At 43.5% G+C, this 19,913-nt stretch overlaps 1 protein-coding gene across 2 annotated transcripts in view; it reads left to right on the top strand.

Annotated features, from left to right (window-relative positions):
• The first annotated feature begins 3,824 nt into the window (after positions 1-3,824).
• The window catches only part of SLC9A7 (solute carrier family 9 member A7), a 133,859-nt gene continuing 117,770 nt past the window's right edge, over positions 3,825-19,913 (top strand). For both annotated transcript variants that reach the window (XM_068268122.1, XM_068268123.1), the window contains exon 1: positions 3,825-4,212. In XM_068268122.1, the coding sequence (XP_068124223.1) occupies positions 3,984-4,212 (229 nt within the window). In that variant the 5' untranslated portion in view covers positions 3,825-3,983. The remainder of the gene's footprint in view (positions 4,213-19,913) is intronic.

Here is a 19,913-nt window from a genome sequence, read left to right on the forward strand (position 1 = left end):
AAGTCAGTTCACTCCAGGGGGTGCTTTGGGGGTGCTTGGACAATTCTAGGGGGTGCTCGAGCACCCCCAAGCACCCCCCTGGCGCCGCCCCTGGTAGCGTACACAGTGTGGCCACGCTTGTTCACGGATGGAAGCAGGGCTGTGAATTTTCCAGAGCTTCCCAGCGATGGATTGGTGATCGTGTGGGAATCACCAATGTGGGATTGCCTCTAATGCCAAGATTGCAAAAGCAGTTGCACAAACTCATGGGGCTTGATTCACAAAAGAGTGCTAACTGTTAGCACGGCCGTTTTCGCGTGAATTTTCGCATTACGCGCGATCACCAATTTTTGCCCGAAACAATAAACGTTGTTACGCGCAAACGCGAATTTTCACGCGAAAACGATATCGATTTTGCGGGAAAATTCGCATTTGTGTGCGAAAACGTTATCGTTTTGCGGGAAAATTCGCGAACGCGCGCAATGCGAAAATTCACGCGAAAACGGCCGTGCTAACAGTTACCACTCTTGTGAATCAAGCCCATGGTGTCCATGCAGCTCAAAGGCATACTCAGGGCCCGGGCTTAAGCCAAGGCCACATAGGCCATGGCCTAGGGCACCACAGGATCAAGGGGCGGGTGGGCAGCAGGTTATACTAGGGAAGGAAAGAAGTGTCACCTGGTTGCCTATACGGGAGGGAGGGGTGGTCATCAGGCTAACATTACAGAAGGGGCGAGGGTAGTGGCTGGATAGTGTACTGGTTAAGGGCACCGCCTTTGACATGGGAGACCAGGGTTTGAATCCTAGCTAGGTCAGTTCCTATTCAGTAAGGAGTTCAAGGCAAGACTCCCTAACACTGCATGGTGACCTCTTGAGCACGTCCCAGTGGCTGCAGCTCTTGAGCGCTTTGAGTCCGACAGGAGAAAAGAGCTATACAAACGTTTGGATTATTATCTGGCTTCTTATACTAGAGGGAAGGTGGGGAGGGGTCAGCAGGCTATCTAAACTGGAGGAGGGGGTGAAGGGTTCTCTGGCTGCTTATACTGGAGGTATGGGGGGAAGGGTCATCTGGCTGTCTATAATAGAGGGAAGGGTCAACTAATACTAGAGGGAGGGAGGGGGAAGGGTCTGGATACCTAAATTGTGTGTGTGTGTGTGTGTGTGTGTGTGAGGGGGGGGGGGGCACATCTGGTTACCTATACTGATGGGGGAGTGGCTACTGACAGTGGCCTTGGGCGGTAAAGAGTGAAAATCCAGCTCTGGGCATGCTGGCAGGGGTGTATCTGGGTAATATGGCACCTATGGCAAACACTGAAATTGCGCCCCGATATCCATACTGGAGGTTTCCCTCCAGTATGGATATTCAGAGTTGTGGCCACCCCAGTATAGGTAGCCAGAGGAGCCCCCATGCCAGCATAGGTATTTAGACGAGTCCCCCCACCCCTCCATATAAGTTGCTTCCCCAGTATACAGTGGTGTGAAAAACTATTTGCCCCCTTCCTGATTTCTTATTCTTTTGCATGTTTGTCACACTTAAATGTTTCTGCTCATCAAAAACCGTTAACTATTAGTCAAAGATAACATAATTGAACACAAAATGCAGTTTTAAATGATGGTTTTTATTATTGGTTTAATATTACATGGCCCTGTGTGAAAAAGAAATCGCCCCCTGAACCTAATAACTGGTTGGGCCACCCTTAGCAGCAATAACTGCAATCAAGCGTTTGCGATAACTTGCAACAAGTCTTTTACAGCGCTCTGGAGGAATTTTGACCCACTCATCTTTGCAGAATTGTTGTAATTCAGCTTTATTTGAGGGTTTTCTATCATGAACTGCCTTTTAAGGTCATGCCACAACATCTCAATAGGATTCAGGTCAGGACTTTGACTAGGCCACTCCAAAGTCTTCATTTTGTTTTTCTTCAGCCATTCAGAGGTGGATTTGCTGGTGTGTTTTGGGTCATTGTCCTGCTGCAGCACCCAAGATCGCTTCAGCTTGAATTGACAAACAGGTGGCCGGACATTCTCCTTCAGGATTTTTTGGTAGACAGTAGAATTCATGGTTCCATCTATCACAGCAAGCCTTCCAGGTCGTGAAGCAGCAAAACAACCCCAGACCATCACACTACCACCACCATATTTTACTGCTAGTATGATGTTCTTTTGCTGAAATGCTGTGTTACTTCTACGCCTGATGTAACGGGACACGCACCTTCCAAAAAGTTCAACTTCTGTCTCGTCGGTCCATAAGGTATTTTCCCAAAAGTCTTGGCAATCATTGAGATGTTTTTTAGCAAAATTGAGACAAGCCTTAATGTTCTTTTTGCTTAAAAGTGGTTTGCGCCTTGGATATCTGCCATGCAGGCCGTTTTTGCCCAGTCTCTTTCTTATGGTGGAGTCGTGAACACTGACCTTAATTGAGGCAAGTGAAGCCTGCAGTTCTTTAGATGTTGTCCTGGGGTCTTTTGTGGCCACTCGGATGAGTTTTCTCTGTGCTCTTGGGGTAATATTGGTCGGCCGGCCACTCCTGGGAAGGTTCATCACTGTTCCATGTTTTTGCCATTTGTGGATAATGGCTCTCACTGTGGTTCGCTGGAGTCCCAAAGCTTTAGAAATGGCTTTATAACCTTTACCAGACTGATAGATCTCAATTACAGTACTTTTGTTCTCATTTGTTCCTGAATTTCTTTGGATCTTGGCATGATGTCTAGCTTTTGAGGTGCTTTTGGTCTACTTCTCTGTGTCAGATAGCTCCTATTTAAGTGATTTCTTGATTGAAACAGGCGTGGCAGTAATCAGGCCTGGGGGTGACCACAGAAATTGAACTCAGGTGTGATAAACCACAGTTAAGTTATTTTTTAACAAGGGGAGCAATCACTTTTTCACACAGGGCCATGTAGATTTGGAGTTTTTTTTCTCACTAAATAATAAAAACCATCATTTAAAACTGCATTTTGTGTTCAATTATGTTTTCTTTGACTAATAGTTAACGGTTTTTGACGAGCAGAAATATTTAAGTGTGACAAACATGCCAAAGAATAAGAAATCAGGAAGGGGGCAAATAGTTTTTCACACCACTGTAGATTGCTAACTCAACTAAAACCCCAACTATAAGTAACAAGCGGCATCCCTCAGTATGGTAGTGGAGCACGAGAGGAGGGTGCAGAGGGAGGAGGGGACAGCCATAGCGCTCAAGGTGCTGCAGCGCCCATGGCATGTTCCATGCCTGCACCCCTCTAGATACGCCTCTGCATGCTGGATTAGTGATTGGGCACATTATGCCATGGACTGTAAAACGTGCACAGCTGCACAGGCTATTGAAGTCAACAGCTTTGGTTGGGAAACGCACATCATTACCGCACGACACGCACGTTCGCAATTGCAATGTATCCTTCCGCAAATGAAACATCACAGAGCAAACCACAAAACGTTTGCGGAAATCTCAATTGCAAAAGCGAATGCACTGTGACGGAAACCCAAGAATTGCAGGGAAAAACGCCCCTGCAAATGTGTTTACTGCCAAAGACACAACTTGTCACTCAAACTACTGACCATATAAAATTTTGGTAGTGTAATTTGTATGCATGTATGTATTTGTAAAAAATACATTCATAATTCATATTTTTCTTATTTTTTCAAGAAAGTAACTGCTTTGCAAGGGGATTAATATTAATAAAGCAAGTGTCATGCCCCCTGTTATGGGCGTGTAAGGGGGCAGATACAGCTAGTCTCCTGCTGTGCAGTGCTGCCCGTTGTACACAAGGAAGCGCAGCTCCATAATCGCAATGGCTTTGCAGAGGGGATTCTGCGCATTGGAGGTTCCACTAATTCTCCCCGGCAGTAGGAGGAGGAGGAGGAAGGAGCGTGATCAGTGTGTCTCCTGCTGCTGCTGAGCAATAGACAGCAGCCGGCGTGGGCTTGAAGCTGCAAAGCTGACACGGAGTTATACGAGGAGACGCTGCGAGAATATCTATCAGGAGTCCAGGCAAGCAGCTCTGCTGAACCATGCAAAGGCTTCTCTACCTGCTCATCCCATGGATCCCCTGGATTTCCGCTGAGGATAGCGCGATGGAGGAGATCGCCACGGAGAAGGAGGCAGAGGAGAGCCACAGGCAGGATAGCGTGAGCCTGCTGACATTTATCCTGCTGCTGACCTTAACCATTCTCACCATATGGCTCTTCAAACACCGCCGGGCTCGCTTCCTGCATGAGACCGGCCTGGCAATGATTTATGGTGAGACACAATGACACCTAGAGAGGGAGGGAGGGAGAGAGAGGGGGTCGCAGTCTTCCTGTGTTAGGAGATGTATCATCATAGCTCTTGAATGGTGACCCTGTCTATAGGATGGGTAGCGTGGCACACTGAAAGCTGGATTCTATAAATAAGCAGTTTGGGCAGTGTTGAACAAGATTGGATCCAGTCATTGTTCTTGGCAAACGCAAGTTCTATTCGTTTTGGACAGAAGCAGTCAGTAGGGCCTCCTTATGGTACTTTGCAGAGGTGGGATGCTGTGCTGGTGTCACAGGGGGAGTGGTGCTGGGACCTTGAACCAGGAGGATGCTGAGCATCTCTATAGCTCATAGGAATGCGATAAGCAGGGCCAAGATATCATGACTTGGGGATGTTGTTTTGAGGTAGTTACAAGACAACCTTGTTTGGAGGACTCTCTCCAAACTGCTGGATGTTCCTGTTCTGTGTGATGCAAAATATATTATTGTCCATTTGCCCAAAAAGAAATTGTACAGATATATCTTGTAATTCCCTGTATTGTTTTGTTATTTTGGTTTATAGTATCTAAATCATTACAGCTTAATTGCCTGTTGAATGCAATAACTGCGATGTAGGAGTTTGGCTGAAGCAAATTAGCATTTGGTATTGTCACTTTGTCTTATCCGTAGGAGCAGATGGCTCTATTGGCAAATCTTTCACGTCATTCATTCAGTTCTGTTAACTACTCCAAACTGCATTCATTTTTGCTGATCCAAACTGGCATTTCCCTATTACTGCTACACTGATGGTTTCCTATTCTGTTTTTGTTTATTTCAGTGTTAAATTACAAATATCTTTATCCTACGGGTCTTTGTGACTGGATACGACCAATATGTAGTTTTCATTGCTGCTGTAGAAGTTCAGAGTGATGGCAGTTGTGTGTCTGACTGGTACAATAGTCAGCAGCTTGGTAGAGCATGAGCTTTTGTTAAAGTCATATATATTGCTATTTGACTACTGGGCCTTTAAATATTTATTGTAGTGTCGTATTTCAGTGGCAGTTTTTCCACAAGAGCAGTTTGCCTTGAACAGCACTTTGGGAGTGCGGGTAGAATACTGCAATGTGAGCTCTGCATACTGGATGCTAACATCTGCTCTGACCAAGGCCTGTCTTGACTGAAAACCGGCAAGCTGATCTAAAAGAAATGAAACACTAAGGGCTGGTGCACACCAAAACCCGCTAGCAGATCCGCAAAATGCTAGCAGATTTTTAAACGCTTTTTTTTTATTTTTATGAGGCGTTTTGCTAGCGTTTTGCGGATTGCTGCTGCGGTTTTCAGTATAGTAGATTTCATATATTGTTACAGTAAAGCTGTTACTGAACAGCTTCTGTAACAAAAACGCCTGCAAAACCGCTCTGAAGTGCCGTTTTTCAGAGCGGTTTGCGTTTTTCCTATACTTAACATTGAGGCAGAAACGCACCCGCAATCCAAAAAATGCCTCACCCAGGCATTTTTCGTTTCTGCAAAACGCCCCCCGCTCTGGTGTGCACCACCCCATTGAGATACATTGACCAAGCAGATCCGCAGCCGCAAGCGGATCTGAAAACGCCCAAAAAGCCGCTCGGTGTGCACCAGCCCTAAGTGAACAAAGCATTAATATGAAGATTACATAGATTAGTTCTGACTCAGGATGAGTGTAAAATTCAACCTGTATGCAAATTTCCATTGACCAGTAAAAAGAAATGTGAAGGGGCTGAAGGCATCAGAATGCTGAACTGACGATCAGTTAAAGGACCAGTAAGCAGTGAAAATCTGACAGAACCAACAGGTTTTTGACTAGGTCATCTCCTCATGGGGGATTCTAAGGGTTTTAATTGTTTTCAAAAACATTTCCTTAAACAGCAGTTGGTCAGTGCAACTGACAAAATAGTGTGCTAGGTGGCTGGCATGTTACTATTTTGGCAGTTAGACTTAACTGCTGTTTAGTAAATGCTTTTGAAACCCAGAGAGTCCCCCATGAGTTGATTGACTAGTCCAAAACCTGTTGGTTGTGAGATTTTAAATGCTCACTTTTTCGCTATAGTGATCCTTTAAAGGCAACAGTTAAATTTACACAGGCTACTTCTGCACTGGGGCTTTTTACATCTTGAAAACACAGAATTGCGTTTTGCGTTGGAGGGAAATGTTGTAGCATGCAGTGTGAAGCATACAGTACATAAAAAGTATGCTTCACTGAAGCTGGAAGGCGCCTATAGCCCGGTAATCCACAGTATGCCTCAGGCTATTGAGCAATGCATGCTCAGCATTAGCAGTGGTGCAGTCAATACTGCTGTTGGAAATGTAGACCAGGGGTTGTTTTAGGCTGGTTCATACTACACTGCAAAGGCAGCGTATGCGTAAACGGTGCAGTAAGCACATGTGCTCAGAACCTGAGCAGATGCCCTGGCATCATTCACACTGGCTGCTGCTTTTTTGTCACTACCTGTCTGCTCACCTGCCCACTGGTACTTCTGCCACTTTACTCATCATCAGCAGCCATATCTGCTCGTCGCTGTTTGTACACTGCTCGCCCGAAGACCAGGAATTGTGAGGTTTCTGTTGGTTTGTGTAAAATAAATAGAGAATCCTACCTAGCAACAAGGAGGATTCTCATTGGTCAGTGTGAACCAAGAATGCTTTTTCTCTGTTGCAAGGGGATTCCCATTGTCTCTTTTGCAAACCAATAAGAAGCTCTATGCTTCCTGGTCTCTGGGATGAGCGGGGATGCGATGAGCAAGGACGGCAGCATCAAATTTCTCCTGGACAGGTGAACATTTTGCTTGTAGCAGGAAGCCTAGTGGGAATGGACCTGTCCTTGCCTAGTGGGAATGGACATGTCTGCTCCCATAGGCTTGCATTGCGTCCGATTCGTGTTTGCAGTGTGGTTGTGGAAAGATACAGCAGGTCTGCATTTTGCATTTGTGGTCCGGTGCTCGCTCCATGCATTTGTGGTCCATTTGACAGTGTAAATGCATCCTATTGATAACATAGGATGCATTTACCATCCGTCCTTGAGTTAAACTGTGTTCTTTTAAATGCAGTGTTTTTCAGCTCAGTGGGAATAGGAATTAGTGTGTGACTGGCTTTAGGCCTCTTTGAGACAGCTGTACTGCATACTTGTCAGGCCATTCAGCATCCCATCTTGCCAGCCATTCAAGAGCATTTGCAACATAAAAAAAATGGCATGTCACAATTTTGGGGGTTCCCGCTTCACCACCCATTAGCTCATGCCTGGCCAGTGCTTGGGAGCAGCTTACAGGTGGTGAATTCACCGTTATCAGCTTAGCGTGTGAAAGCCTGAGGCTACGTTCACAGTGATCATTGCGTTGCATTCCCTTTGATAGCAGGAGCGCAATGTAATGGATCGGGACAGCGGTGCTGCACATTATCCTCACATTGCGTTGGGTACATGAAGCATACAGTCAATGAAAAGTATGCTTCAAACTCACTGTTAATGCGATTGTTTAGTGGAAACGCACTGCATAAAGTTTTACCATACCACAACCTGTTATACTGCAATGCACCCACCGCATCTGTGATGCGTTGCAGTGTGGTAAGCTGTGTTATAAAGCGGCCATTAAACTTGGACCCCTGTGAATGTGGCCTTAGGCCAATTGTTCATTGAACTGGAATGTCCAGACAGGTAAGAATAACAGCTTTTTGTATTTTGGAAGGTCTCTAATATATTGTTACATATTTCATTTGTATTAAAGCAGCAATATACCTATATTGATCAATTGCTGACTTGGACACATGACCACATTTATTCTCTCCTTAATTCAAATAATGCCAAGAAAGAGGGACAATGCAGTCAATAAATAGGCTAGGATTGTGCTCTTACAACAAACTGCAACACCGGATACGGTACGTTCTTTGATATCAGCGCACCCTGAAAATTTTATTTTCATATACACACAACTTAATAAAATCAATTGAAAACAGTGTGTTGCCAGATATGACACATTTAAAGAGAATCTGTATTGTTAAAATCGCACAAAAGTAAACATACCAGTGCGTTAGGGGACATCTCCTATTCCCCTCTGTCACAATTTCGCCGCTCCTCGCCGCATTAAAAGTGGTTAAAAACAGTTTTAAAAAGTCTGTTTATAAACAAACAAAATGGCCACCAAAACAGGAAGTAGGTTGATGTACAGTATGTCCACACATAGAAAATACATCCATACACAAGCAGGCTGTATACAGCCTTCCTTTTGAATCTCAAGAGATCATTTGTGTGTTTCTTTCCCCCCTGAGGGGGGAGTTCATAGCAGAACCACAACACTGAAGAACTTGGCAGCCTTCCAGACACAGGCTGACAAGTCTGACAAGGGAAAGATACATTGATTTATTACAGAGACTGTGATAGTACAAAGTGCTGCAGTAAGCCAGAACACATTAGAATAGCTTTTGGAACTTGTAGGATGATAAAAAACAGGATGCAATTTTTGTTACGGAGTCTCTTTAAGCCTTGCAATTGGACAGCTATGCTCTGGTACACAGTCACTCTCACATAAAAGTATGCACAAGATAATGACCTTAGAGAAAAAAAACTGCCAAAAAGCTAGGGACTTGAAAAAATGCCTAGTAGAGAGGTCTTAATGGTTACAAGTATTGCTCGGTGTGTAAAAGTTAAGGATCCCTCGCTGGTAGCATCCTGTTTTTCTGCTTATTTTATGCTTTGGAAAATGATTGCTGAAAAAACGTATTTCTGCCAAAAAAAATCACGAGTTTAATCCTAGAGTGATATACATTGAATTCATTCTTTTGTAATGTTAACAACGATGAGCTATTTTTCTTAGGCATCCTTTTGTATTTCCAATTGTCCCTTTTGTCCTTGCAGCTGTAATGCAAGTCATCTATTACTCCCGGTATGTCCAGAGTCATTCTGTTAATCAGCCAACAGACAAAAAATAGATACCGGTACTGGTAAATTAAATGTATAAGTTATTGGTATTATAAATATATTAGTTTCCTACCCAATGACACTTCATAGAGCTCTCCTGCAAATTCTCAGTAGTCTCAGAGAAGGTAAATTGAAAATGAGTTAATATGGGCTAAAATTACTTGTTGGTCTGTTAAAACATCCATCATATTAATGGACCAATTCAGTTGTAAAAAGTCGAGGGACTGCCTCCTGTCACTGAGTGAGCCATGTGACATGGGTGACTGTTGCAGTGACTAGTCATTGTGACCTATGCTGCATGATGAAATCCGTAGCTAGCAGCAGACATTGCTTACTCATGTCACTCCTAGCAGCAGTAGCAGTCTGCATATGGTTCTTCTGGGTACACTTTTTAAACAAGAATTAGTTCTTCCATGCAGTTTTCACTCTAGGAAATCTCTGAAATTGTACTTTTTATCATCATGTCCTCCTTTTTATATTCCTCGGGTTTATTTCAGGTCCACTTAAGGGGTGCTGTTGTCATGGTAACAACTAAGGGATCAAACGGCGAGCGCAGGAAGTGGCCAAATAGTAGAATTTTACTGCATGTTCTGAAAATAGTGTAGAGCGAATGTATCAACACAAGGGCACAGAAAGCTGAAATTTAAAGTGAAGCCAATTCCCGGAACAAGGATTCTGACTGGTCACCCTGTGTCTTCCCCAATTTCCCTTGCAATGCTTCTGATGATCCATCTCCATATGTGTGCATGAGGGAGGAAGAGCCTCATAAATACGGCCTGGTAACAGGTTTTTGGCCCTCAGGAAAACCTCTGTCAGTTTATTACAGTCCATGTAGAAATCCATTGCCACTGTCATTCACCCTGATGCACGCAGCATGACAGGAAATACAGAAGATACAACACAAGTGGCAAGAAAACTGATTCTAAAGGTACATGCGATAAAAGTTGTCCGATAACCGCTTTGGCTGATGATCTTTTGCCATTCCAACATATGTGTACAGCATATAGCTAACGTTGCTTAAGGATCCAACATGGTGGACCCTTAAAAGCGCCTGTACATGCCAGATCGCAATATTGGTTTTGCTCCCCCTGACCATGGTTTGCTGATCATCGTCCTTCCTCCCCCCTTCATAGCAACTGAAAGCTAGCTATGTGTCTGTACAGCATCGGTTGCAGATTTTGTCGCTTGAGGGATTGTTTCCCGATCCCCAATGGGCAATAATAATTGCGAGTGTGTATGTAGCTTACCCTTCAGATTTCCACTAGAAAATGTTTTATGCCCGTCGGAGTCCCTGTGAGACTCTCTAAGTTTCTGTTTCTTCAACGAGACAAGGTTAGTGACAGTCAGTCATGGGAACACGTGACAATTATAACCAGACAACTGTTATACATCTCGTTACCTGCAGTACTAAAGAAAGTATTTTGGCTAGGATTGTAATTTCCTAGTTAGTAATGCACATCGTACAGAGACAAGTATCCACACTAACTGTAATAGGAAATCTTCTAACAAGCTCACCACAGCCAAGTAGGCTGAAGTTACAAGACTGCGTCATAAGACTTTCAGCTTGATTGGTTGTGGTAATGGGGATATAGAGGCCACTGATCTATGTACAGGCGGATCACCTGAACCGTCTCCTCCCCAGCTGGTGTATTGCTGGAATCCTCTCCTAAGCTTGCGTATATTCTCATGATGAACTCTAGAAATCTCAGCACAGCATGTTGTAGCACACGGTTTCTAAACGCACTGAATTAGTGTACAGTATACAAGCTTAGAAATCATTCCAGAGAAGATTAGTGACTGGCCAAAGGCAGCTGTGTTTCTATGTAAATATATGATATATCTGGGTGTCACTAGTAAAACTGACCATTGGGAGTGGTCAACCTGTTATATTTTGAATAGTAGTAAAGTCAGATAAAGAAAGCAGCCAAGCAAGTCACAAAGCAGCTGATTTATTACACCTCTTTAAATACCTCAGCAAGGAGAGCACCAGCGCATACCACTAAGGCTGCATCTGAAATGACCACCAGCTCACTGTGTAGCACCTATATAGACTTTCTGCACACTTTGCATTCAATTCAGATGCAAATCATATGCAAATCTGCTACTACTTATCATGCAAACAGGAAACTCAGGAGGAGGGTCTGGGAGCAGCTAACCTGACAGTTACATAGTTGGAAAGGTGGGGGGGAAAGGCTGCGCATCCCTAAGCACATGTTGCAATTTAATGGTTAATCGTACAGGCATGCACCGCCTCTGCCAGACTGAAAAATGCATGCCCTGCATCCAAGACAAGTGCTAACATTTATTAAACTAGGAGGTACTTTAGCTTCCAATATGGTTTGCATGCAAAGTATATTATACTAGACACTTGCACCACGGTGAGGCAGACCTCCGGGCAAGTGACCTAACCTAAATTTAAAACCTCGGGAGCAGCTATGCAAAAAGAATGTGTAACTTACATTTGGTAGAGCAGCAAGGAGAACGCCACGGCATACCACTAAGGCTGCATCTGAAATGACCACCAGCTCAGTGTGTAGCACCTATTTCGACTTTCTGCACACTTTGCATTCAATTCGGATGCAAATCGTATGCAAATCTGCTACTAATTATCATGCAGACAGGAAACTCAGGAGGAGGGGCTGGGAGCAGCTAACCTGACAGTTACATAGTTGCAAAGTTAAGGAAAGGTGGGGGGGAAAGGCTGCGCATCCCTAAACACATGTTGCAATTGAATGGTTAATCGCACAGGCATACACCGCCTCTGCCAGACTGAAAAATGCATGCCCTGCATCCAAGACAAGTGCTAACATTTATTAAACTAGGAGGTACTTTAGCTTCCAATATGGTTTGCATGCAAAGTATATTATACTAGACACTTGCACCACGGTGAGGCAGACCTCCGGGCAAGTGACCTAACCTAAATTTAAAACTTCGGGAGCAGCTACGCAAAAAAAAATGTGTAACTTACATTTGGTAGAGCAGCAAGGAGAACGCCAGCGCATACCACTAAGGCTGCATCTGAAATGGCCAATGTTAGCACTTGTCTTGGATGCAGGGCATGCATTTTTAAGTCTGGCAGAGGCGGTGTATGCCTGTGCGATTAACCATTCAATTGCAACATGTGTTTAGGGATGCGCAGCCTTCCCCCCCCCACCTCTCTTTAAATACCTGTTTTTGGGCTAGTGCACATCAGAGCAGTTCTGAAGCTTTTTCTAAAACGCTTGCAGGGGGAAAACCGCTTGGCTAATGAAAGTGAATGGGATGGGGCACAGCGGCTCATTTTTTCCACAAACGCAAACTCCCGGGCTGAAGCATTTTTTTTTTTGGGGATTTCTGAGGCGTTTCTGCCTCAATGTTATAGTATAGGAAAGTGGAAAACCGCTCTGGAAAACGCTAGATCAGAGCGGTTTTCTAGGCGTTTTTGTTGCAGAAGCTGTTCAGTAACAGCTTCACTGTAACAATATTTGTAATCTGTTACACAAAAACGCTCCAAAAAACGCTAGGCATGTTTAGAAAACATGCCTAGAATCGCACTGAAATCTGCCTCAAAAAACCTCTAGCGTTTTGCGGAGGTTTTTGGTGTGCACTGGGCCTTAATCTGTTTTTTGCATACTTTACGTCATGATTTCACAGCATTAAAGAGACTCCGTAACAAAAATTGCATCCTGTTTTTTATCATCCTACAAGTTCCAAAAGCTATTCTAATGTGTTCTGGCTAACTGCAGCACGTTCTACTATCACCATCTCTGTAATAAATCAACTTATCTCTCTCTTGTCAGACTTGTCAGCCTGTGTCTGGAAGGCTGCCAAGTTCTTCAGTGTTGTGGTTCTGCTATGAACTCCCCCTTCCAGGTCCCTGTATGCTCACTGCCTGTGTGTTAGGATTAGAGCAGCTTCTCTCTGCTCTCTTATCTTTTACAAGCTGGATAAATCGTCCTCTGAGCTGGCTGGGCTTTCACATACTGAAGAATTACAGACAAGGGCAAAGCTGTTTGCAGGAAGAAACGAGCAGCCTGAAACTTCAGTGCATGAGAACAGGGGGAAAGAAACACACAAATGATCTCTTGAGATTCAAAAGGAATGCTGTATACAGCCTGCTTGTGTATGGATGTATTTTCTATGTGTGGACATACTGTACATCAACCTACTTCCTGTTTTGGTGGCCATTTTGTTTGTTTATAAACAAACTTTTAAAAACTGTTTTTAACCACTTTTAATGCAGCGAGGAGCGGCGAAATTGTGACAGAGGGTAATAGGAGATGTCCCCTAACGCACTGGTATGTTTACTTTTGTGCGATTTTAACAATACAGATTCTCTTTAAGAACTAATTAGATTTTTTCTTCTACTTTAAATAGATCTTCAATGTAAAATAGTTTCACTTACCTGGGGCTTCTACCGGCCCCCTGCAGCCATCCTGTCCCACGCCGGTCCTCCGGTCCCTCACTGTGGCTCGCTTTCACTTCTGCTTACAAAGTCGATGGCAACTGTGCTTGCCATTTATGAATGCATATGATTTTAAATTTGTATTTATTAGCAATGTACCAGGTTTTGTGCATTGTATTATTGTACTTTTCGTGATAAATGCATTCTAAATGTGCATCTGGCTGGCTTCTGTTGCTCCGCTTTCTGTTGCGACAACGGTGCCATATTACTGGACTGGCAGCTTTCCAGACTCCTCGCCCTATCCAATCATCACCCACATGAGTCTGGGTGCAACTGGCAATTAACAATACAATCCCGCAGCCAATCGATCGTTTCTGATCGCTGTGGTAATTCATTGGTCAGCTCATTAACAGCCGAATTTCCACTTACCAATCAGATCGATAGGATTGTTCTAAAAAAACGGTATTGTTATTGATCACCTTTTAGGCTAGAACCCCACTAGGAGAGCTTTTCTGAGCGCTTTGTGATTTGAAAAGATCTAGCTAATGTAATGCTATGGGTGTGATCCCACTTGAGTGGTGTGATTTTATAAAAATCCCCCATAGCATTGCATTACAAAGAGCTTTTTCAAATCACTCACGCTTACAAAGCGCTCCCAGTGGTTTTCTGGCCTTAGGAGGCAGCAGTTAGTCTTTCCTTGAGAGCACTGATCACTAGACCTTCTCCTCTCCCTCCCGATGCTGGTGAGAGATTAACTTCATTTGACCAGTACAGTATAATTATGTTGTAATAAACTCTGGTATAGTAAATATCCAGGCATAGTAAACTACCTCTCCAGGCCATTCTCCATTATAAGTCTATGGGAGCAACTCCTAGAATAGTAACCCCAGATAGAATAAATCATCTGTTATAGTAATGTTTTTTGGCCCCCTATGTGACGCTGACCTTGAATATAGTAAAAAGTGGGTGGTGCATGTGTCACATGTCAGTGTCACCCATAGTTGGCTGCTCTCTTCAGGCTGGTTGCCTATGGCATTGTTTCACAAACCTGCCCTCATGACTTCCCAATGGTCAATGCTTTGCAGTCAACCTAACCTATGCATTAATTGCCCCACCTGTGCATAGGCGAGGTTGCCTGCAAAACATGCACCGTTGGGGAGTCGCAAGATCAGGTTTGAGAAACACTGGCCTATGGTAAGACCAGAAGAATGGCACTGCTGCTGGATATACAGTACTGTGCACATAAGCAGTCTGGGGAAAGTGAGGAATAATGTGGATGTAAACAAAAGAGCATGCAGTGTTAACACTTCCACTTTGCAATCGCTGATAAAAGTATCATCCTAATCCTCCCATGGGATTGTACGCACTCCCAGGTATTTCTTCTCTTAGTAGCGATGATGTTAGCATGAGGCTTCATGATTGGCTCAAGTGTGAGCAGAAAGCTTTGCTGGATACGTGATGCAAGTTCCATCCACAGAGGTAATGGAGCCACTCACAGGAAGCGAGTGGCTGCCTCTATTCAGTGATAAAAAAAACAACATTACCCTATAATGCATACAACCCCATGCAAACCAGGTGGGCACAAGCACTGGTCAACCACGTAAACCAAGAAAAACCACACACTACCAGTATATGCTGTTCAACCACCTGCTATTTATTAAAGTGAAAATGTAATTCTTCCTTTAAGTTTTAAATTTTGAACAGGAGAGAGTTTGCAGGGCAAAATTGAATCGATTAATAAACAGTAAATGTTACATACCATTATATGCACACAGGCTATCCCAAAGGGCACAGTGGCCCGGAATTGTCCCAGCTGCAGACTCCCAAGATGACCACACACAATCCAAATCCAATAAATATTACGGTACATGATGAAGATAACTTTACCAATATTGCACAAAGGACAAGTGGGCAAGGTTGTGTGTATTAAATAACCAAAAGGTGATGATAGCCCACCTAGAACTCCAAGCTCCTAAATTGTCCCGTGTGCAAGTGGCAATAGTGGTCAAACAGCCACTTAAAATGTGGAAAATGTTCCATATGTCCCTTTGTTGATGAAACTCACATGTTTTTTGATTCTAGCAACAAAAAACAATTTTGAATTAATAGTGTGATTACTTGTGATACTACTCGCATAGTATACCAATTGACATGCCCTTGTGGCTTATATTATATTGGCAAAACAAAAGAGAGAGCTAAAAACCTGTATACAAGAACATGTCAGAAATATTCATGATTCAATCAAGGAAGAAAAAAGGGACAAAACCCCTATTTCCACTCATTTTGCTGAGTTCCATGGGTCCAGTACTGAGGGACTTAAAGTAAAAGGGATTTTATTGTCTAAACCCAAGTATCCATTTTGAGAAAGCTGACGCTATTCTATATAGAAAGGAAAGGTACTGGTTATATTCTCCACTATTGTCCAGAGGACCTTAGTAAATCATGTCCAGAGTCCTTCCAGCATCCGCCTAGAAGTCAATAAATATCTGATATTTGCAGCGATGGCAATATTCTCTGAAGACTGTGTACAGAGCCTCACAGGTTAACTCGCATTTGTGATGGGGAAACACAATTCTGTATGACGACTATGTGCATTGCAAATATTTTGGCACACATTACTAAGAGAACACCTGGAACACAGGTGCGGAGCGGAAGTGACAACTGTCAGAGAAATCTGAGGCTTGATGATGTGAATGTGAATACTCCCTGCTCAGATAAATACATTTGCTGCAGAAAACCTGAGGATTTTAGCAGAGCATACTAAAAATGTAAACCCATTTGGATTGCATGAAAATTGCAAGGAAAATGTGCGTATTAGTGTTGGATAAAATCGTAATTAATAGTGGGAAACAGCCCTATGAAGCAAAACTATGGAGATTCATTGCGTACACTTTGTGCTATACAACTGATCCATGTCACCAGATTCATTTAAATGAGCAATTAAAACTAAATGTAACCTTGGGGTAAACCTTCAGCTGAGTCTTGTAAGAGCATTTCCATCCCTGAAGATTTAGTAAATCAGATTCTGTGTAGTTTGATCTGCAAGTATTTACGTTCTGGCTTTTTGGCAGTCCTTTCTGTTTTTCATATCTCAGATTAAGTACATGAAAATGTGTTCTTGTGTTTGTACTTGGTCATAAACTGATATCTGACTATAATGCTGAACATAATCTCTTCTATGACTCTACTTCATTTTCTTGTTGCTGATATGCTGTGCTTTTGCTGTAATAGCAAGTGGCACTGCACATTCAGTGGCTTGCAGATTGTGCTCCAGGGCCTGGCTGAACCTGTGAACCGAGCTGTGCAGCTACTGGAAACTATCTGAAGTAGGCAGGAGAGGCTGTTCAGTACAGTACTTGTACAGTCATGAGCTATGAAGTAGAAATTCTACTCTGCCCTTGTAGAGCTTTACTGTCCATGAATCAGACCGCTCAAGCAGTTTGTCCATGCAGTAACTCGGAGGCACACTGATCATGGTGGGCTGGACATTATCTGGTTCATTCTTGTTTGTCCAAGTTACTGTTAGTATGACATTGTTTGTACTGTATTATGTAAATTGTATCTTCACTTCCAGAAATAGAACTGGATTGTCTTCTATGTGAGCCAGCTGAAATCCAATAGGCTCTTATTATGGACGTGTTTCCATCACTCTCTCCTCCTGACTGGCCCCTATTCATTAATGTGTGTGGACCTGCAGTTGGGCCTTGGTGGTGTCAGAGGGAGTGTAACACCTCACATGTTATCATGGCAGATTAAGTTGTTCCCACCTTGTATGCCATACACTTGCAGGTGTATGACTGAAGTTTGTGTTGAGCTTTGCAACAGCTATAATCGGTTCGAATGTTGTGGTGACCATAGGGTTCCTAGCACTTTTGGGGAGGCCATCCACTCTAGTTCAGGGCTGTGGAGACAGCACATTTGGGGTACCTGGAGTTGGAGTCGGTGGTTTCATAAACTGAGTCAGATGATTTTTGTACCCACTACATAGCTCTGCAAGGGCTGTGGAGTCGGCACAATTTTGGGTACCTGGAGTCATAAACTGAGTTGGAGTTGAGTGGTTTTTGTACTGACTCCACAGCCCTGCATTTGTTTTTGTATCTACCATGTCCTTTGCAATATGTTGAGACAGGCGTTACTACAACATTGTAGCTGTCATAAAATCCTCTTCTGCTACCCAGAAATAGTTCTGTGTCAATTCAGGACCCTTCTCTTACCATTATGTATCCTGGCCACACATGGGATGATTTTTGAGGGCTCTAATAAGCAATCAAGTTTCTGTGTGTGTGTGGTTTTTTTTTTTTTCATTTAAAAGTAATTCAATTGTTTCTGCATGTGATCGGATTAATAATCTGTGGGTTACTAATACAAGTGTACCATGACACTTAACGGCTTCCAGCCATACTGAGAAGAAAAGAGAGGATGTTTGCTGCATGAAACATGTTTAAAGCAATCACACCCTACACTGAACTTTTTAAAGTGAATCTCCGGACTAAAAATCTACTCAGCAGAACTGAAAAGGCTTGGTGTTTCTTTAACAGTTTCACAGCATCAGAACTTTGTTTTTCTTACCAAAGCATCATTTTTAGCTACATTTTTAGCTAAGCTCCACCCATCAAAGAAAACTGCCCAGGCTTTTTTTCCCTGGTGCTGTGCAAAGCATGATGGGACTTCCTATGTTGTTGTTCACATTGCCTAGCAACTGGGAGTGGTGATCAGCACACAGGACAGTTGGAACTGTCTCATGCTCCCTGTCACCTCTTTTCAACCAAAAAGATGGCTGCCCTCATGAAATCAAACATTTGCCTGTTATTTTACAACAGGGTGGGTAAGAGATTATATTACCTATCTATTTTAATTAACATAACTAATGTAACCTAATGACAGTATGTTTGTTTAGGCTGAAGTTCCTCTTTAATCTATGCAATGACATCAGAGATCACCTGCATTGTTAGTAAACTCTTCTAGTATGACACATCAGCTAGATTAGCAAAACTGATCTTCAAAATGATCAATCTTACGGCATTGGCCATTAATCAGTTAGGGGGAAATAATCACTCGGTTTGTTGCTGGTATGATAGAATGACAAATAATGTCATACTGTGTGTGGCCAACATTATATCTGCACTTGTTCCAAGGAAGAATCTGTTGAGCTCAACAACAAAGCTGAATGTTGCTAATCTCCAGCATCTTGCATACATGACCAGGTAAATTTCCCATGTTCTCCTGTGTCTGCAGTCCCATTCTCCCACTCATTCCCACACCGTCTCACACTTCGTTGTTGGCAGGAGATTAAACATGACCTGTGTTGGCAGCACAGGGGCTAAGGGGTTAGCACTCATACCTTGCACCTCTAGATTCCTGCATTCTGGTACCTGCAAAAATACTTGCATTCAGTCTGTATGTTCTCCCCATTTTTTGTGTTGGTCCTCCAGTTTAATGTTTTCCTTTCACAATTTAAAGTGCACTGTTTGATCGTCTTGCTTTACAAACAACTGCATGTAGAGTGTGATAGGGGAGACGCATTACATTGTAAGCCTCTTGTGGGATAGCAAGTCATGTGAATTACCGAATATACTTTGCAAAACGCTAAGTAATATGTTGGTGCTATGCAAACACAGGGATAAAAATACAACCCATTTATCTACTGGCAGCAAAGCACCACCTGTGGCCTTAGAATATCTAAACATCAAGCTTTTAACATAATGCTCCACTTATCACTGACACCAGCCTCAGTATGACTCAGCCTTACCATGCTCACTGTGTGGTCATGTGACTCCTCATATTGTAGGCACACAGAGGGGCCTTTCAGTCCACGCAGTTGTATTTGTGAAAATGTGTAGACTTTTGCTCAAACTACAGCAAGCGGTGTGTTTAAAAAAAAACCCCAAAACAAAAAGCCTTAGATCTGAGTACTCACCACCCGAGGGGTCCAGTGACGTCCCCTTTTACAACGAGCGTTTGACTGCTCTTGCTGCTCGAGACGGCACATGAAGGGTCTGAACGGGATGTCATGTGATCGTGGTACTTTGAACGGGGTTATCTGATCTTAAAGGATACGTCCAGGGAAAAAAATCAAAATCCACTTACCTGGGGCTTTCTCCAGCTCCTGGCAGCCGTCCTGTGCCCTCGCCGCAGCTCCGGTGGCTCCCAGTCTTCACCGCTGACGTCATCAGGACTGTACTGCGCAGGTGCAGTAGTTCTGCGCCTGCGCAGTGCAGCGCTGATGACGTCAGTGGTGTAGCGGTGGAGTGCAGAAGAAGCCGACCTGGCCACCGGAGCTGCAGCGAGGGCACAGGACGGCTGTCAGGGGCTGGAGGAAGCCCCAGGTAAGTGATCTTTTTTTTCCTCCTTGGATGTATCCTTTAAAGATCCCATCTGCTATGATGGTCGTTATCGC

The sequence above is a fragment of the Hyperolius riggenbachi genome, chromosome 2 (genome assembly GCF_040937935.1).
Source record: "Hyperolius riggenbachi isolate aHypRig1 chromosome 2, aHypRig1.pri, whole genome shotgun sequence".
Classification (NCBI taxonomy): Eukaryota; Metazoa; Chordata; class Amphibia; order Anura; family Hyperoliidae; genus Hyperolius; species Hyperolius riggenbachi.